The 21,025-nt window shown below is 36.8% G+C and overlaps 1 protein-coding gene across 2 annotated transcripts in view; it reads right to left on the bottom strand.

Moving 5' to 3' along the window:
- Positions 1 to 21,025, bottom strand: part of LOC131079571 (aromatic aminotransferase ISS1) — a 104,694-nt gene that overhangs the window by 57,064 nt on the left and 26,605 nt on the right. For both annotated transcript variants that reach the window (XM_058017554.2, XM_058017555.2), the window contains one exon: positions 18,992 to 19,051. In XM_058017554.2, the coding sequence (XP_057873537.1) occupies positions 18,992 to 19,051 (60 nt within the window). The remainder of the gene's footprint in view (positions 1 to 18,991; positions 19,052 to 21,025) is intronic.

Raw genomic sequence — 21,025 nt, 5'->3', positions numbered from 1 at the left:
ATGATCCAGATGCTTGTCTAAGCATTATCAATAAGAACTGGCTACTTAAGAGCCGTCCCCGTCTGAGCAAGGTCCCGAACACACCGCACAGGATTGATTTCCAGGAGGAGTACAGAGATTTAATTACCATGCTCAACCGAGTTACAGGAGCCCCTCATGCCTTCTATTTTGAGAAGTGGATGTTTTACTTCATCCAGGTGATCGTTCAGGGAAAAGGTACGATACATTGGGCTAGGATGATTAGCCATTGCTTGGACGTACAGTTGAGGAGACTCAAGGCTACTAAGTCCTTCCACATGAGTTCTTACGTCATCTATGCCTTGATCAGGAGTGTTGAATACGCAGGACTACCTCACAGAGGAGTGATTGGAAGAGGACCCGGCGAGGTCAGAGCTTGTGATTCCTATGCCTACTTGCATCATCCGCCAGGAAGCAACTACAAGTTGGTTAATGATACTTTCACGATGAACATCACAAGGACGTTGCAAGGTGGAATTCACAACAGGTTATCTCAGGATGCCCAGGAATTCATAAAGAGGTACGGTGCTTGGTTCATTCAGTTTCCGAAGTTCACTTATATTAGAGTGCATGGATGTCCTTTACCTCCATACATGTTGCCGAGATATCCGACAGACAGAATTGTGTTACTTGAAGTAACAAGGCAGTTGGCAGCATATGTGAAGGCATTCAGACACAGACATCAGAATGGAGTTCCAGTACCTATCATTTTGGGTAATTCAGTTGAGGTATGTCCTAATGCTTTAGCTATGGATGACGCAGAGAAGGAGTTAGCCTTGTATTCTTTTTCATCTTTTGCTTTGAGAGAAAGCTTTGATCCACATGGACATTTAGAGGAGACATTCGGCAGAAAGTTTAGACATGAGTATCAGGTTGAAGATTTTATGATGAATCTCTTAGATGATCTTGAAGTGAAACGAAAAATGCATTCTAGATTGCCTTTGGATTTCATCAGGAAATGCAGGATTTACAGAGTGGCCGACCAAGCTCAGGACAGTGGCAGACATATCCAGTCTTCCTATGATCGAGAAAGCAAAACAATAAGGTTAGATTGGAATGAGCCCGAGGTCGTGGATTTAGATACTTTGATGGCACCGGTCTTGTCTTGTACTTGCAGATGGGTTGACATTCAACATCAGAAATTGAGAGAACAAGGCATAGCCATGACTTTCACTTTGGAAGAGAAACCTGCCGAAGGTGGAGCTAGTGTGAGTGAAGGCAATCCTAATCCTAGAAATTCAGGTGAAGGAAACCTTCGATGTGCCAGTGAGGGCAATCTCCATTCAAGAGGTTCGAAGAGGAAAGAGAGACCTGGAAAGAGAGAATCTTCCAAGAAGAAACAAGAGGCTAACAGAGATCGATCATCCGGTACTTCTTCTAGACCTGAGAAGAGAACAATTCAAGTAGAAGAATCCATGGAGTCGATGGTACAGAACGATAGGCAGGAGGAAGGACAGGCACAGCATGGGTCACCAGATGGATCTCTCCAAGACTATGAGTTAGATGAAGACAAAGAAGACAATGAAATATCATCTCCTCCCAGACAAGAAGAAATAGTGCATAAAGAGATTCAAGTTCAAGAAACAAGATCGATTATCCCAGATTGGTTGAAGGAAAGATTAACCAAGGTGATCGTAGTAGAGGACGAGGACAATGCAATTGATTTAGAGAGCCTTGTTGGACGTTGACACGAAGTAACAAAGAAGAGAAAGGCTACCAAGATGTCCAAGATGATTCGAGATGAGACTGGATCCAGGAAATTGCAGATAGCTACACCGGCAGCAGACAAATATGAAGGTGAGATCCTAGCAGAAGAATATGATATACAGACTTTTGAGTTAGGACCATCCACAGCAGAGCAGACTTTAGATCATGCTACCGATTCATTTGAAGCATTGAAAGACAAGCTTAGAGAAGAAATGGAGAAGAATAGAAAGCTTGAGAGAGAGGTCGGTGCATGGAGGGCATATTTCAGTCACATCAATGAACCTTTGGGACGTCAGGATCCAGTTAGATCACCAGTGCAAGCACTTCCACTTCAGTCAATCAATGAGGCAGAGAGATTCAGGAACATGGTCCAACGTACAAGTAATTGGATGGATAGATCTCATACAGTGGCTATAGAATTTGCAACAAGGATGATGAAGATTATTCATCAAGCTATCCAAGTTCTTGAGATGATCCACAATTTGATGATAACAGTAGCTGCATTCGCCCATACCAAGGATGTTATCATTCCTGTCTTGAAAGTTATTAGACACACATCAAGGAAGGTCTTAGCACAAGAGAAGATCTTGGATGGAGAATCTCACAGTTTGTTTCATTGGTCAACCTTACTCCATATGAAGAATGTTTTCTTTGAAGACATCAATACTAGATGTGGCCAAGTTGAGGAGGTGATCAATCCGATCCAGGACAAAGTATTTGAGGTACTTCGTACCATTCTTGGCAGAAGGATCGAGGTCGAGACAGATGTGGATATGCAGGAACTAGAGGATAGAATCAAGATCATCTTTTGCAAGGACGCAAATGTTACAGATGAGCAATATGATCAGATGTTTGCCACCATGCTCCTGATTGAAAGAACGAAAGAACTTGAAGCTTCATGGGACGCAGTTCTCCTAGATGCATTTGATCAAGTCATCCACTTGGAAGAGAGTATGAAGAATCTTCCCGAGATTCCAATCACAGAAATCGAAGGAATCGTATCAAGATTCATTGCATATGCCAAGAAAGAACATTGGAAAGGGAATAAGGTTCTAGATGAAAGGTTGTTATAGATGACATGGCATCTTATTTGTCATTGGTTTATGTCTCCTAGGTTTTTGTGCCAAATTTAATATTTGGCTATGCATTTAATATTGTTCGGTAAAAAGGAGGCCATTTGTAACAAACCCTAATTAGGGTTTAGGTGTCATGATCTTGACCGTTGATCTACTTTCAATCTGGACCTTTCATTGTAATTGGGGATGCTATTTATACCCCCATTTTTCATTTCATTTGGTAATAGTGTAATAGTCAATAGTTGATGTAATAGAGAAGAGAGATTAGAGCTAGAAGCAATTTTATTTTGTAGCAAGATTGAGTTTTGAAGAGAGGAATTCAAGCAATTGTTGTATATGATGACTTGGAAATCAATGAAATATTGAAGTTATGGTGTTTTGTTGCAAATTTCTTGAGTTATCTTCATGGTTGTTTGATTTACTTGAATTGTGCTCAATCAAAGTAGCTTGTTAATTTGAAGGACATAGTGTGAGACTTGATCTTTGGTAGGATTCGTAATCCAAACCACTAGCTTCTTGCTGATTGTAGGAATGCCTTGTGTGGTCGACTGGAGAATACTTTGAGTCCCTTAACCTTCAATCATTATTGTATCTTGGATATATACCTTCGTGGTAGTGCCTTTGATCTTTGATGCATTGAATATCATTTTGTTACCTTAGAAGATCGCATCAATTTCAATTGAGTTGTTATCTTATGGCAAAATTGAAGTTGGTTGAATCTTGCCAAGTCTTGTCTACATGAAGTCATTCTTAGGGTTAGACTAGATTAGACCTCTTTCAAACCCTACTCCTTTTGTTATTTTTTGAATAGTTTCCTTAGTTTAGCAAATCTTGAACTTTCGGAATGCGTAAGACCCCTTGAAGGAAACAACAAATCACATCATACCGCTGGAAGCTTGTCCACACGTAGAGACCCTACTAAAAGAACCTTGGAGTCTACCTAACTGATCCTTTACGCGAATCTTCAGCAGTTAGAGACTATTTTCTCAAGAGAGGATAAGATGCCTATTGGTATTTTATTCTGTGTATGATTGTGTATAAAATACACGTCAACACATAGGTTAATTGGGAACAAGAAAAATTATAAATAACCCTCAGAAACATATCATATTCCATTGTGCAAAATCAGTTTTCAATAAGAAAAAAGAAAACTAATAAAGAGGGCGCTCTTCGACAGCTTTGGCCCTTATGCAAGAATGTTGAACCTTTTTATCATTGTAAAAGCTTGTCTGAGTTCTATGAATGCTTATTTATCAGAAAGAGATGATGTTAAATAAACTGTAAAACATATGAATGCCTGTAATAGACAAAAGACTTGGTAAACCACTAAATACATGAATAGTTGGGTGATTGAGTGCAACTCACAAGAGCTTGACATTGTTGGCAAATCTTGAGAGCAACTCTTAATGGCTGTAATTGTTGGGGGATCATAGTAAAACCTATTAATGCCCATGGTGGTTTGGCAATTGGCTGTGACCTGTAAGTGTTTTGTAATGTCCCCAAATTGCGATAGACCTATTTTTACCCATATTGATGGTTCAAACAATATAATTTATCCTTTAACAATAACATCAGCTAACCACCCAATTACCAATCATAGTCTAGTTCAGTAGAAAAACTAAAAACTAACAGGCGCCAGTAAACTGCCCAACCCAACTAAGCCTGAGAGCATACAACATTCAATCAAGGCAACTTACCTCTTGTCCTACAAGCGGCAGGAACGTCCAACTATGACCAGTTCCATTCCTTGGGGTAATCTACTCACCTCTCGGCCCATGAGTGGCAGGAACATTCAACTATGACCAGTTCCATCCCTTGGGGTGGTCTACATAGTTCAGGGGAGCCAGTGTGTAGAGATATATAATCTAAGTATTAATCTTACTAAAAACAATGCCTATAATTCATATATTTAAAGGAAAAATAATGCTATATTGATTCTTAGTAGGATCAATGACAAAGATATCTATATAATAGTCAATGCATTATATATTATAACTCATACCCAATTACTTGTATTAATGCCTTATTGGCTTTCTGCCCTGAATTTCTATACTCAGCTCTGATTCTTCATCGATGTCTCATTGAATGGTCAGTATGTTGCCTATATATCCCTCTTCATTGGATGGAAGAGTATGTCTCTTCCCACAGACACCCTCCTTGTAAAAGTGGCGACTTAATCATGTGATCCTTGCTGCTGATTAACAATTGTTATTCTGATACCGATCAAAAAAAAACAATTGTTATTATGATTGTCTCTCTTTAAGGAACAGTAAAACTTGTCAAAGTAAACATTAATCCTATCCTCCTTAATACATTCGCTGTCAGGCTGACTTGTATTTGGATCACTGCCTCATACCTATTGACCCTATGCCTCTTCATCTCACGTGGCCTTTGGGAATCTATTTTGTTTCTGATTTGTTTATCTCACAAACTGCCGATTAGGAGTAAGACTTTAATATAAAGTAATCGGTTCAGGAAGATAGAAAATGGCAAAGTCTTACTAGTAAGGCCATTTTCTGATTATTGATGTACAGCGAAATGTTTGTATTTTTCTTTCTTTAAGGTGCAACAGAGATACATCATGTTGGGGACATGACATGTTTTCAATTGTCAGATGACTGGGGTAAAACCTATGAGGTGCCATAATAGTTGATTGCATTCAAACCACAAGTGCTCTTGCTAGTCAAGTGATTAGAGTAAAACCATATTGGCCATAATAGTTAAGGGATCGGAGAACTTTTGAAACCATGAGTACCTATCTTGGCTGCAAATAGGGTAGCTAGTCATCCCTTAAAGGAAAGTATTCAGTTTCAAACCAAGTGAAATATAATGGAAAAAATAAAAAAATAAATAAAGAACTGTACTTTAGGAGATTATTGCATTATTTATTTGTGACCTTGAATTGACAAGAAATGTAGGCAGAGCTGGCTGGAGTCTCAAACTAGTGATGCCATTCAGTAATAAAATCAAGGAAATCTCATTCCTTTGATGTGATTTGATGGTGGCCTCCACGCATACCAGACCTAATATGCTTTGATTACAAACTCCAGTTCGGTGTATGTGCAGTTACCACACTCAATTATCTTGTATTTGATGATTTGGTGCAACAAGATTGAAATCACAAATGTAATGACAATGCAGAAATCTTGATATCATAGCTCATAATTTCCCACTATGATTTTTGTTTTCTAAAAGTTTCATCAACATCAGCTAACATATCAGGGGCTCCGGAGATGGTTGTGCAATTAATAATTATGAATACCATTTAAGCATGTCTAACGTGTAAATTCAACATAAAGATATCTGTATTTCCACTACAATTGTAGCACATAGTATTATATAGTATTAAAACAGAACAAGATAATTGCAGTGGATTATCTTTATGAGTGTGCTCACAAGAATTACAATCCAGGACAATGAAATTCAAATATACAGAAAGATTAAATTAACCTTTATGCACTATTTTTTAATACTGATATTGTCTATTGAAAACCTTGATTTTGAAAAATAAAATCAGAAATTTCTATTTTAATTTTCTATTGCTGATATACTTCTATCAGTTGTGTTAATTAATTTTTAATCTTTGATTTAATTTTAATATCAAATTTGATACATTATAGGAATGTCGAAACTTCAATTTTGATGTCACATATAGTTAACCTTGTAAAAATTTCAGTTTCTATATGTACATATGGAAACAGCCATCCCCTGGCATCCCCAAAAAATGCCCCGAGAGGCTACCGTCCCTGGCATCAAGTAAATAATATACTTGATGAACTCTACAATGTGGTTTGAAGATAATATATACTACCGAGTTAAACAATTTACTAATAACACTCGGAAATGTTTCTTATATATCTACCACGAAATTCTATCAACTTCTATGAAAGCTGCAATTAGTCTGTCATGTCCCCTCCCTGATCATTATATATATAAAAAACCTAAAAATAATAGTCATTATTTATTAATTAATATAATATTTATCAATGAATGATTATTTGAAATTATTATTTATTTTAATTAATATTCATTTATCAATAATAATATCCTTGAAATATTTAAATTAATATTATATTACATAGATTACAAACAAATATTACAATCGGCCATCATGTAATATTCATCGATGGTTCAAAAAGACAAGACCATAGAGTATTGCTAATTACTGATGAACATTAGCGGAGATCAACCACTTAGTTTCTACTCTGATATTGGAGTGCTAATGTACAACTACTATACAGTAATCATTATTGCCTAAACATGATGATTAGCTAATGGAAGATAGCCACAGAATAAAGTAACAGAACAGTAGTAACACGGGAGTTAGGAATTGATTCGTTGTGATATTGAAAACAGTTCCCACTCTATAAACAACAACAATTATATTAAGAAATATGCTTATCAAGAGAGCATCGATCCAATATAAGAAATGGTCTAAAACAATTAAGACACCTAAATGGCAGTCGTTAATAGCTATGAGAATAGTGATTAGTATGGGCAACAATTACTTGCAAAAGGAGTGATTAAGGCATTAACCATTGTTTATGAACAGAGACGATTAAGGAAGAGGTATATCGCTTCACATCCAAAGGATGTAGTCTTTCGGGTTTATAAGATATATATGGAGGATCAATCCAATTCTCAAGAGGATCATCAATTACTTTCTGATTCTTTTACAACCTTATTGGATCAAGGGAAGAATAAGGGAGACAAGATGACTAATCCAGAACTGTCATAAAGTTTACCGACAGCAACATCCTTGTTATTGGTGGTATGCTTGGAATGTGTTTAATAAGTATGTGTAATATATGAAGCCCGATAATGTCTTTATACAGAATTTGAATAATAATATTAACTTAGACTGAAATATTAACTATGGCAATACATAATTTTATGACAGTGGCAGACCAGATCTGACATGTGTCAGTTCTGTCTGCCATTGCCAAGCCCTAAATATATTAATAATTAAAATTGTTTTAAGCAGTGGTAGTATAATAATTTATATAATAGGTTATTAGCAAAACATATCTTCAGAAAATATCAGTATCAATCAGCATCAATTATCGATCAAGGAGGAGAGATTAATAGTCTGCAAATTGTCCAGATCAGATGAGAACTGTTATTAAGCTCCAGACAGTAACATCTTGGTCCTTGGCGGTATGCACAAGGATGTGCTTAATATATACAACCTGATAATATTCTTTATGCAGGATTTAATAATAATATTTAATGGTAATACTAATGTAGATTATAATTAGTAAAGCATTCATACTAATTCCACATACAGTGGCAGACAGATCTGACACTGCGATTACAGCTATTAGAAAGACTAATGCTTAATGTTTTAGGATATGGGAGTGTTAATATTTTATAGTAAATATAATCTGATTTATTTATTTATATAAAGGACAAATAATATTTTATAAGAACTACGGTGCAGTAAAACATACAGAATAAAACTATCTGAAAATATATATATATATATATATATATATATATATTAATTTGAATTAATAAATTAATCTGAGATTATAAATCAGATTGAATTATCAATTCAATCTCAAGAAAAAGATTATGTCTTCACCAACTGGTTTCATGTTAAGATAGTTTTGTCCCTTAATCAATTTAGTTAAGTAATAAGTATGTCGAGATAGCTTAATTATGGTTAACAACAGGCCTAAACCAAGAAGGGGACATTACAAATAGTATCAGAGCTATGATCCTGCCATCCTGCAGGGTAAAGATGAATCAATGAATAATTCTAGTCATTAAGAAGAAATCTGACAATACGTGTATTCACGTATATGCTTCGTGTTTGCAAATATCTATGTGTATACTTTGTGTATGCTTTGTGTTTTCGTACATTCATGTGTATACTTCGTGTATGCCTTGTATGTTCATATATATTCTTTGTGTTTTTATTGATAAATAATTGTAAATTGCTTGAGGACAAGCAATTTTGAGTGGGGAGGACTGTGATGTCCCCATAATAGTGATTGATATCTGAATATACATACGTATCAGTTATTTAATTATATGAGTTTATGACTGAAACTCTACAGTATTATGTAATCAGTTTCATAAACATAATAAATGGATTATTACACACATTTACATTAATAATACATATTCATTAAATATTACATAATATTAATATTCTTATTTACATGGTAATCATAATGTAATATTGACAAGGCAACAATAACTAATAAGACTAATAAAACATTAATAAACAATATATAACAATATAGTGCCAGACAAGGTCTGACACATGTCAGATCTGTCTGCTTTCCCATCCTTTAAATAAACCATACATTAAGGCAGCACCTATATTAAGGAAGTCTAAGATCAAAATGGTAATCAATGATCACATGTTTATCATGGAAATCGCTGTTTATACATAAAGTTGCTAATGTAATTTACTCCCACCGATTACATTAATAACTAATCACCGATAGAAGACGCCTCTACATGAAGATGTGTTTCTTATTAGAGTCACGACTTATGAAGAAGTCGTTGGAATCCATATATCTTAAGGTTAGGAATCCAAAACTATTTATTCTTGATGATAACAACTCTTATCCGTAACTAGCAAATGAACAAGATAGAACAATTAAACAAGACAGAAACAAATTGTTAATCCTTAATATGAATGTAGTTGGAAGGTTGTATGAATGAATAGGGAAAGGCCTGTGTAAAACCATTGGGCGTCTATCCCAAGATGGGTAGAGATCAGCGACCCATGTAAAACATTGAGGGTGTCGTCCCAAAATTAGGCCTGGGCTTGGATCCAAAACCCTAAGGGAGTCCTCACGCTGAGGTATCAAAGCGTCCTATTCAAGATCATAATCCTTTCCAAACTTACATTAGTAGTAAGGTTTTTAAGTTGAACTCCATCGTGATGTTAATTTCTATTTCTATTTCTATTTGCTTTGAGAATGTTGGTATTATAATGTCTTAAATGGTTAAACTTACTTGGGGGCATTACAGGATTTCTTCATGCTGTCATGTTTTCGATATAATTACATCATGCACCTTTCTAATGTATGTTCCTTGTATTCTTGGTATATATACTACGTGTATTCAGAAATTGCTTCATGTCGGCAACTTGTGTGGATCCAGGGAGGATGCCCTATCACCTTCCTTGGATTTCGAACCAGTCTGCTGGCATTCGTTTGTGAGGTCATCGTGGTGTCTTATCGAGTGATGTGTGTCCTCTTCCCGATGCGGTTTTTAATCTTAAAGGGATTGATTTTCTTTTTCGCCTCGTGTTTGCCTTTGTCGTGCTCTGTTCTCTTCTTTATTTTTCCTCTTCCTTCAGCATGCTTGTTTTCTTTTGTGCCAATTTGCCTCTTGACTTAGGTTTCGTTCGTGCCCTTTCATTGAGGACGCTCGTGCGAGATTGATGGGTAGTCTGAGTAATGAAGATCCCTCTCGAAGGAATGATGAGAATGGCATCATTAATAATGAAGGAGGTTTGGGAAACGAGGCCGCCATTCCGCAAAAGGAAGAGCATGAAAAACTCTCTTACAAGGCAGTGGTTTCAGAGCATTCGGCCACCATTTGTCCACCTTCTGCATGTTTGAATGGATCCTTTTGCAGGCCTGAGCGCATGGACACGGAGACCACCTCGGGAGGAACCGCAACCGATGGAGATAGACGTGAACCCGGAGATGATAGAGCGGCGGACGACCCCGAAGGAGGAGGAAATGGTAAGTCTCGTCCTCTTGGGGAGGAAATGGTAAGTCTCGTCCTCTTGGGTTGAAAACCCTCTCTCTGTTGCCTAATCGGGATATGATTAAGGCTATTAGGGCCGAACAATCTCGGTTAAGAAATATTGCAGTTTTCTTTGTATGCATGGATAGAGAATCGTTGCCTTCAAGGAAGTTTCTTGATGATTGGATTGCTAATGTGTGGGGTAAAAAATTAGGAATTCATGTTAATTTCTGCAGAATGGTTCAAAAGGGTTTGTTTGTAATTTTCTTTAAGTCTCATAATATGCAAGATAGAGTTTTAAAAAAAAACTTTTGGACTGTCGGGTGCTCTCTGTTTGGGGCTTTTCCTTGGTCCCCCAAAGGGAATGCAAAGCAGGTTATTGCTCGTTCATCCCCCAATTGGGTTGAAATTGAAAACTTGCAGCCTGAATTTTGGCCTTTCATCTCTCAGATTTTGAAGCCCCTGGGCTCCGTTCTGCAAGTCGAAGGCTTGAGAACTACCCTCCCCCATTTGAATGCTCGAGCACTCGTTGCTCTTGACCCCGAGATAGTGTTTCTCGACATTATCTCTCTAGAATTTGAAGGGGAAAACTATGCTTGGGAAGTGTCCTTGTTGGGTAATTTGGGGGCATGTTTTTTCTGTAAAAATAATGGACATGTAAGAAAAGACTGCCCTTCTCTGAAGAAATCTCATAATGCTAATTTTAATGTTGATAATAGTAATAAGTTGAGGAGTGATAATAGCAGAATGCCAAAAGTTGTTAAATCTGGCCTAAAATGCCCTACTGGTGATAGTAATGGAAATAAATTTGTTAGTCTTTCAAATCCTCTGTTTGAGGATGATATAAGGTTGTTCAAGCCCCCTGCATTAATGATCCCTCCAAGAACCTTGGCGGGTGTCAATCAGTACATTCTAACCTTCCTTTCCCTGGTCAAGGAAGGGTTGTGAATCCCTCTCTCCAACCCAGGTTAAATGCCCAACAGATTGCTCTTGCAAGTATTAAGGAGAAGGCTGATCTTTTGAGAAATGCCACCCTAGTCCCATCTGACTTGAGGGTGAGTAATACCTTACCTAGTATCATGAACTCCGTGGTGGACGGTTCTGTTGATAGGCAGATTGTACCATTTGGCTTAGATGGCTTAGTGAATAGTAGTAATGATGAGCAATTCATTGAAGTGGTTAGTAAAAATTTGAGAAAGAAAAGAAAAACATCTGATAGACAATCTCTCTCCAATGATAATAGCAAGAAAGTTAATGAGGTTCCTGAATGCTTTAATAGATTGTACAAGAATCAAAAACCCTCCTCCAAATAAGTTCTTATGATGATGCACATACATAGCTGGAATGTTAGGGGCCTGGAAATGTCTGATAGAAAATATGTTGTCAAAAAATGGTGTAACAGCATCAAGAAAAAAGACATTATATGTCTTCAAGAGATCAAAGTGGTGAGGTTTCAGGCCTATACTATGTTGAGATTTCTGTGGGATCAGGCCATGGGGTTTCATTCCAATCATGAGAGGGGTAAAGGTGGCACTGCCGTTATGGTTGGCCCCAAGTGGGCTGATAAGATCATTGCTAATGGTGTCTCTCTGTGTCAAAGAGCCTTGTGGGTTACCTTTAAGGAGAAAGATTGTGTTTTTGGTATTTGCAACATCTATGCTGCTAATGACCACAGAGACAAAGCTAGACTTTGGGACTAGCTAACAACCGGATTACCGAATGCACACTGGAATTTTGTGGGAGATTTTGACATGATTGAACATGGTGATGACAAAAGTGGTGGTATTAAACATTGTTGGAAGGGGAATGAACAATTTTTTTGGTCCAAGTTCAAAAGAAGATTTAACCTAATTGATCCCATGGAGAGGAGGAAAGGCTCTTTTTGTGGTATTTGGTTAACATGGTGCAACAACCAAAGTGGTAAACAGAGACTGTATTGTAGATTGGATAGATGTTATGCAGATGCTTCTTTCTTCTCCTTCCTCCCTCAAAGGGGGCAAGCCCCCATCTGTGTATCCCCTGCTAGCATCTCAGATCACTCTCCTATCTCCTTCACTGTTGAGTTGGACCTTGATCCTTCATCTGTGGTTAGACCTAAAAGAGGAATTGGCTTCAAATTGAATGTCTCCTTGCTAAATGATGAGGACGATGCAGATGCTATTTTGATGGTCTCTCAGCTGACTAAATGTTGTTCACCCCATCTCAGACCAAGGGAACAGTGGGAGAAACTTACTACATCCTGGAAAAAAATGTTTCAGATTATTGGAAAGAAGAATGCTATGGACAGGTCTATGGAGGAATCCTTTCTTCAAACCAAGCTTAATGAGATTGAACATGATTTGCAGAATAAGGGGAGTGATCTTAGGTTGGAAGGAGAGTTGTCCTCGATGAAGAACCTTTTAAGGAAACTGCAGAATTTTAAGATTAAAGGGCAGAAGGTTAGAGCTCGGATGAATTGGATCAAAGAGGGAGATAAGGGGTCCAGTTATTTTTTCAATCTTATCAGAGCCAAGAATAAGAGAGAACTTATTGAAGATATTCAAGTCAACAATGTAATCACTAATGATCCGGTAGCCATCAAAGAGACATTTTTCAGTTTTTACAATAGTCTCTTCTCATCTGAGCATGGGGATAGTAATCAAAAGGCCCTAGAAAAATGTTTAGTGCTAATCCCTAAGAAAATCTCTTGCGAGGATGCTAAGGCGTTGAGCCATAAGATCTCTTTGGAAGAAATCAAAGGTTCGATCAATTCACTAGCCAGTGGCAAGTCTCCAAGAATAGATGGTCAAACTATTGAGTCCTACAAGAAACACATAGAGTGGATAAGTTTGGAACTACTGGCACTATATGAGGATGTTTATGCACAGGGGTCCTTTGGAGAAAATATAAATAAGGGTATTATTAAGTTGTTACCTAAAGGTGGTGATAAGAATGGTTAAAAATTGGAGACCTATCACTTTACTGAATATCTCATATAAAATCATTGCAAAAATCCTGGCAAGGAGAATTGCTGGATTACTAGATAAGTTCATTTCTGCCACACAAACTGGATTTATAAAAGGTAAATATATTCTGGAAAATTTGGTCACCAGTTGGGAGGCTATGCACTGGGCCAAAGCTGATAATCAAAATGTTGCAATGGTCCTATTGGATTTTAAGAAAGCATATGACAGAATAGAATGGCCGTTTGTTAGGGGAATGTTACAAGCATTTGGTTTTCCTTCATACTTTTGTAAATGGATAGATATTCTTTTTAAAGACTCCTCCACAATTGTTGAGATTAATGGAGATATGTTTGAAACTATCCCATTAAGGAGGTCTATAAGGCAGGGGTGCCCCATTGCCCCAGCCCTGTTTGTCATTGTTGCAGATGCTCTCTATTATATTCTAAGGGCCCTAGAACTTGGAACCTCTATCAAAGGTCTTACTCTTCCTAATGTTGATGATCTGATTAATGCTCAATTTGAGGATAACTTTGATAATGCTCAATTTGCTGATGATACTGCCTTATTCCTAGCCCTATTTGAGGATAACTTTGATAATGCCATGGAAAGACTTCAGTTTTTCTGCTTGGCTTCTGGTGCTAAGATAGCCCCTCACAAATCTACTATACTTGGGTGGTCTGAAATTCCCCCAAATTGGATCACAGGTAAAGGGTGGCAATGGGCAGGACCGAATCATATTGTAAGATATCTTGGTATTCCCTTTGCTATTAACCTGGCTACTAAAGATATGTGGCAATGGTTATACTCTAAAATTGAAAAGAAACACTTTAAATGGCAGACTCACATGCTTTCCCTGGCTGGCAGAGTGCAGATTGTTCAGAAGGTTCTCTCCTCACACCATATTTACTGTGCCTCTGCATGGGTGTTTGCTAATTATCAAACTAATAAGCTTGAAAAGATTATTAGGGATTTCTTATGGTCTGATAGGATGGGGCACAAGAAGAGACACTGTGTGAATTGGAATTGGTGTTGCAGACCTAGATGTATGGGGGGATTGGGTATCAAGGATATCAGAGCCCATGGCATTGCCCTAGCCTCCAAATGGATTGTAAAAGCCCTATATGGCAATGAACCTTGGAAGGTCCTGATAAGAAACAATATTGAAAGGTTGGTTGTTAAGAAAGGTAAAACATGGAGGAATATCCCCTTATGTGATATTGTACTTGGGGATTATAGCATGAAAGTGTTTGGCTCCAGTGTATTTGCATCACTTTGGAGGGCATGGTCACAGGTAAGGAGGTTACTACCCTCTAAGGATGCATTAGGAAGCTCTTCGTCTTATGCTGTTGTGGATAGATCTATTCGGTGGGGGGTGAACCTAAATAACAAACCCCTTGCTTTGACCCAAAGCTACTCTGCTAAGATCTGGAATGATAAAGGTATATCCCTGATTAGTAGTGTACCGATTGACAACCGATTTGGCTCTTGGATGGAGATCAAGTCTAAATATGCTATACCGGCCTCACAAAAGAAAACATACTCCCTCATTGGTAAGGCTACAAGTTGTTTTTTTCCTAGTAAGATCCTAGATACTAATTCTTTTTTTAAACAGCTTAAGTGGTTGGATGGTTCTCCGTTTTTGGAAATCTCTACTAAACAGATTTATTTGATGCTAAAAGAGGATTACTCAATCTTCTCTAGAGTTAATCAAGGTTGGGGTTGTGAATGGCCTAAGTCCAGATGGCAATTTGTTTTTTATCTCTTTTGGCACTCTCCCATTGAACCTAAAAAGTCTTGTTTTAGATGGCTCCTTTTGTTAAGAAAGCTTGTTGTTGGCTCCTTTTTATCTGCTGAGGGTCTCATGTCTATTAAGTGTGTTGTGTGTGATGTGCAGGAGTCCTTTAATCATCTGTTTTTTGAGTGTGAATATGCCCATGGTGTGTGGTCCATCTTTCTTGGTCCTTCTCTTGCTTGGAACCACAGGCCTGGTCTTTCTTGGAGTGAGGTCCTTGCTGGTTTTGTAGAATCCTTTGACTTTAAGATGAACCGGTTCTGGTCTGTCTTGTCTTGTGATGTGTTATGGTTTTTGTGGAAGGAAAGAAATGGAAAGGTTTTTCAAAACAAGAAGAGGAGGCTTACTGAGTTTAATAATAAACTCACACATTTCTTTATCATGTCACAAGTTTCTACTGTCATGGAGATATCTAAAGACAAATTTATGACCTTGATTCGTGAGGGTGCCTTACAGATCTACAAGGAAGATATTCAGTCTCTCCGCTACTTCAGGAAACATATGGATATGTTGCATCCGAAGGAGATCAAGGCTTTGACCCAGTACATGCAAAAGCTCAATCTTGAAGATTCGGATGTGCTTTCTCATAGATATGAGGAGAAAGCCACAGGAGAGCAGTGACCATTCTTATCACGCTCCATATCTTACATGTACATGTGGATATTGCTATAGGTATTACTTTTGTCTATGCTTTGAGATTTCCATGTATACTTCAAGTTTTAAATGACTTCGTGTGTATTATTTCAATGTCTTACCGGCTCAAATTAGATAGCTAGTTCGAATTATTTGATGGCAAATATATCTATTGTAATAACTTAAGTGATTACAATACTTGTAACTTGTAATAAAAAGGGCAGGCCCTATTTGGGCAATTGATTTAACTTGTAAATTGTATATGGGTCCTGACCCATATGTAACTCGTAAATTCAAAATTATATCTTGGCGCCAGAATATGCAAGGCCAACCAAGGTTTACTGTTGACATGAATTCATATATAAGTAAGATGATTTGAGGATCACAAATCATCAATCACAAGCGAATATATATCTCTCTACCTTATGTGATCTGCTTCCAGCTGCAGTCATCATCATCAGCAAAAGGATATTCATCAAGTGTGAGCGAACTTCAGCGAATTGGTTTCTTGTTGAAGCGAATCTGATCTAAGAGTGCAAATCTGTCCTAGGGCATCCAAACCTCATATACTCTACCGAATTTCTGTTCTTGCGGCTGGGCAAATTAGTATGGAACCTGAGCTGTGAATCTACCTTATATATGGGCGAACTATTGATCATTCTGAGCTCCATTCCATACCCGAATCTGATCACCATTGTGGAGAAGACTTGTGCCAATTATGGGCGACTATGCTGGGCGATATTGAGTTGTCTAACTCACTAATTTCGAGCAGTGATCATCCTCTTCTGTGGTGCCGAAACCCTACTTGTGGGATCAGTAAATTAGGGCCTGCACATCAGTGATTTAGATTGGGCAAAGCTCTGCCCTAGGTTGATGACTTAATCAGATAAGTGATCTGATCTTCATTCTACTTGTAATTTGCTCGTGATTAAAGGATTTTGATCTGGACTTGATGCTGGGTTTTTCCTCCAAGAGGGAAGGTTTCCCAGGGTATTCTTGGTGTCTTGTCTCTTTTGTATGATTGCTTTGTGTTATTTCTAAGTTATTCTAAATCTGATCACTAAAATCAACATTACCAACTCTTAATGCCTCATGCTTAATGGGTACTAAATGTATTCAAGCTTCATGACTAACCACCTTACATGTATTATATATATATTTAATGTATGCTTCATGTCCTTGTATATACATATGTATACAACTTAGTTTGAGAAAATTGTTGATTGCTTGAGGACAAGCAATCTCGGGAAGGGCGGACTGTCATGTCCCCTCCCTGAACATTATATATATATAAAAAACCTAAAAATAATAGTCATTGTTTATTAATTAATATAATATTTATAAACAAATGATTATTTGAAATTATAATTTATTTTAATTAATATTCATTTATCAATAATAATATCCTTGAAATATTTAAATTAATATTATATTACATAGATTACAAACAAATATTACAATCGGCCATCAAGTAATATTCTTCGATGGTTCAAAAAGACAAGACCATTGAGTATTGCTAATTACTGATGAACATTAGCGGACATCAACCACTTAGTTTCTACTCCGATATTGGAGTGCTAATGTACAACTACTATACAGTAATCATCATTGCCTAAACGTGATGATTAGCTAATGGAAGATAGCCACAGAATAAAGTAACGCAACATTAGTAACACAGGAGTTAGGAATTGATTCGTTATGATATTGAAAACAGTTCCCACTCTATAAACAACAACAATTATATTAAGAAATATGCTTATCAAGAGAGCGTCAATTCAATATAAGAAATGGTCTAAAAAAATTAAGACACCTAAATGGCAGTCGTTAATAGCTATGAGAATAGTGATTAGTATGGGCAACAATTACTTGCAAAAGGAGTGATTAAGGCATTAACCATTGTTTATGAAAAGAGACGATTAAGGAAGAGGTATATCGCTTCACATCCAAAGGATGTAGTCTTTCGGGTTTATAAGATATATATGGAGGATCAATCCAATTCTCAAGAGGATCATCAATTACTTTCTGATTCTTTTACAACCTTATTGGATCAAGGGAAGAATAAGGGAGACAAGATGACTAATCCAGAACTGTCATAAAGTTTACCGACAGCAACATCCTTGTTATTGGTGGTATGCTTGGAATGTGTTTAATAAGTATGTGTAATATATGAAGCCCGATAATGTCTTTATACAGAATTTGAATAATAATATTAACTTAGACTGAAATATTTACTATGGCAATACATAATTTTATGACAGTGGCAGACCAGATCTGACATGTGTCAGTTCTGTCTGCCATTGCCAGGCCCTAAATATATTAATAATTAAAATTCTATTAAGCAGTGGTAGTATTATAGTTTATATAATAGGTTATTAGCAAAACATATCTTCAGAAAATATCAGTATCAATCAGCATCAATTATCGATCAAGAAGGAGAGATTAATAGTCTGCAAATTGTCCAGATCAGATGAAAACTGTTATTAAGCTCCAGAAAGTAACATCTTGGTCCTTGGCGGTATGCACAAGGATGTGCTTAATATATACAACCTGATAATATTCTTTATGCAGGATTTAATAATAATATTTAATGGTAATACTAATGTAGATTATTTAATTTGAATTAATAAATAAATCTGAGACTATAAATCAGATTGAATTATCAATTCAATATCAAGAAAAAGATTGTCTTCACCAACTGGATTCATGTTAAGATAGTTTTGTCCCTTAATCAATTTAGTTAAGTCATAAGTATGTCGAGATAGCTTAATTATGGTTAACAACAGGCCTAAACCAAGAAGGGGACATTACATAGTCAGAGAATCTTCATACAAGGTGTGATGATGCATGGCATACATAACATAATGAAAATAACTGCCCTTTCAAGACATTCTTGAGCTATAAACATTGAACCAGAGCTCAAACAAGGGCTTTTATGCTGGGGTAGGGAGCAAAGGAGGGATGGAAGGGGAGACAGAGAGTTGTAATTTACAAACCTACATTTGAATGGTTTCAACCAGAAACTTACCCTTTTGAGTGTGTACCTTACCATTTGTATATAGAACTTATATGCATGATAAAAAAATAGATTACTTTATTTCAGTTACCTGGTTTGCACCTTGTGTGACCATGACAGATGATTTGGACAAATTGTTTTCCCTCCTCAACTGTAAGGACAGGAGAAATATAATCAGTAGTCGGCATACAACTGGAAAAGCATTCAATTCAAACAGCTCATGATATGTATCTTGCAAAGTCTCTTTCCAAATTATGCAAGCATGATTAATATCTAAGTGCATGCATAACAATAACATGTTCACAATATCCACTCAAAAATTGATTGTATGCAAAACTAGTATATTGCTCTCAACACTTCATACTCGTTAATCCCAACTACTTTTATTAAAACAGAGCATTAAACATTTACAGATCAAAAATATAAAAAAAGAGCATTGAACATTGGCATTGTTGACATTTTTTGCCACATTGGCCCAAATGGCTTTCTAGAAGACTTTTTTTAAAGTTCCATTAAGTAAATTTCTTGGTTATGTCAAGTCTAATAATGCAAAATGAAATGTTAAAGGTTTTCAGACATAATAAGACTGTTTGACAAAGTTTAATAAAGTTTATTGCATAACAAATTCCTAAATTTCTATGTTAATAAAGAGGGAAAGGTAAAAAGATTTTTGTTTCCAAGAACTCACGCTAAGAAGGAAAGAAAGATGAAAAAAGGCATTGTGGTCTTTTCCCTCTTTTCACCTTGAATTAGGTTTAGGGTTTTCTGTTTGGTGGGCATTGAAGGAGCCTCTTTGGCAGCATTGAAAGAGTCTAAGGCTTTGATACATGTTGCAGGAATATAATAGCCAGTTAAGAGCACCTTGCAGCCATTGGACATTGGACGGAGGTTTATGGCATGTTAAAAGGATTTTTGAAAGAGTTTCTCCATTTTTGGCATGAATAGAAGCTTCTTGCTGTCCCAGAATGTAGAGCATGCTGTATGCTGGAAGAGAGTCTTCAGGGGATTGAGACAGCTCATGCCCATGTGCCTTCTAGGTTTCCAACTGCAACTTCAATGTGGAATGCTCATACACAGGTTTGTTGTTCTTTTCCTTCTATTACTCTAAGCAAGCCTTGCTTGCATATGATCATAACATGGAACATATGGCTTTGTTTGTAAACATCCTTGTGTTATGATTTCTCTATGAGAGCCAAGACCGTGTCATGGGTCAGTAAAGGGTTTCTGCAAAGGTTCATCTTCTTCAATGGATCCAGCAAGAAAGAACGCAAGTAAAAATAATGCTAAAGCTATGAATAGAATTTTGTGTGGATTATTGGAATTCGAATTTGTAAAAGTGATGCATTGGGTGTCAATGAAAGAAATACGGGACAAACTTCAAAAAACTTATGAAGAAGATGATAAGGTAAAGAAATCCAAGCTTCAAACACATAGAAGGCATTTGAAAGTTAAAAAATGAACGATGATGAAAACATTGCAGCGTGTCTACTTCATGTAGATAAAATCGTTAATACTATCGAAGGCCTTGGAGAAAAAGTTGAGGATGCGATAATTGTGCAAAAGGTTTTAAGGTCTCTTCCCTTGAGGTTTGATACCAAGGTCTTTGCTATTGAAGAAATGAAAGATCTTGATACATTCAAAATGGATGGATTGCATCATAGCTTATGAAATGAGGACCGAAAAGGAGAAACCATCTAAGAGAGTGACAGCCTTCAAAGCCTCAAAGAAGATGAAGAAGGAGCCCGAGCCAAGTGATAGTTTTGATGATGAATTTGACAAAGAGGAAGCTCATTTCATAAGGAAGATAAACAAAGGATCCAATAAGTATAAAGGTTAGTTACATTTTAAATGCTTTAATTGTGGAAAAGTAGGACACTTTGCCATCAAATGCCCATATGCAAAATCAAAAAGTAGTGAAGAAGAAGAAGAGCATAATGTAAAGAGAGGTGGAAAACATTATCAACATAAAAAATGTCACAAACATGGCAAATGTGAGAAACAAAAGAGCTCTTACAAGAACAAGAAAAGCTTACATTCCTAGGAGGAAAGTAGTTATTCCAAAGAAAGTTGCTCTGATAGAGAAGAGATCGTTTTCATGGCCATAGAAACAAAAGATGGTGTCTTA

This window comes from Cryptomeria japonica, chromosome 9, assembly GCF_030272615.1.
Source record: "Cryptomeria japonica chromosome 9, Sugi_1.0, whole genome shotgun sequence".
In the NCBI taxonomy this organism is placed as follows: Eukaryota; Viridiplantae; Streptophyta; class Pinopsida; order Cupressales; family Cupressaceae; genus Cryptomeria; species Cryptomeria japonica.
Note: the sequence above shows the minus strand (reverse complement) of the source record. Positions and strands in the feature narration are given on the sequence as shown.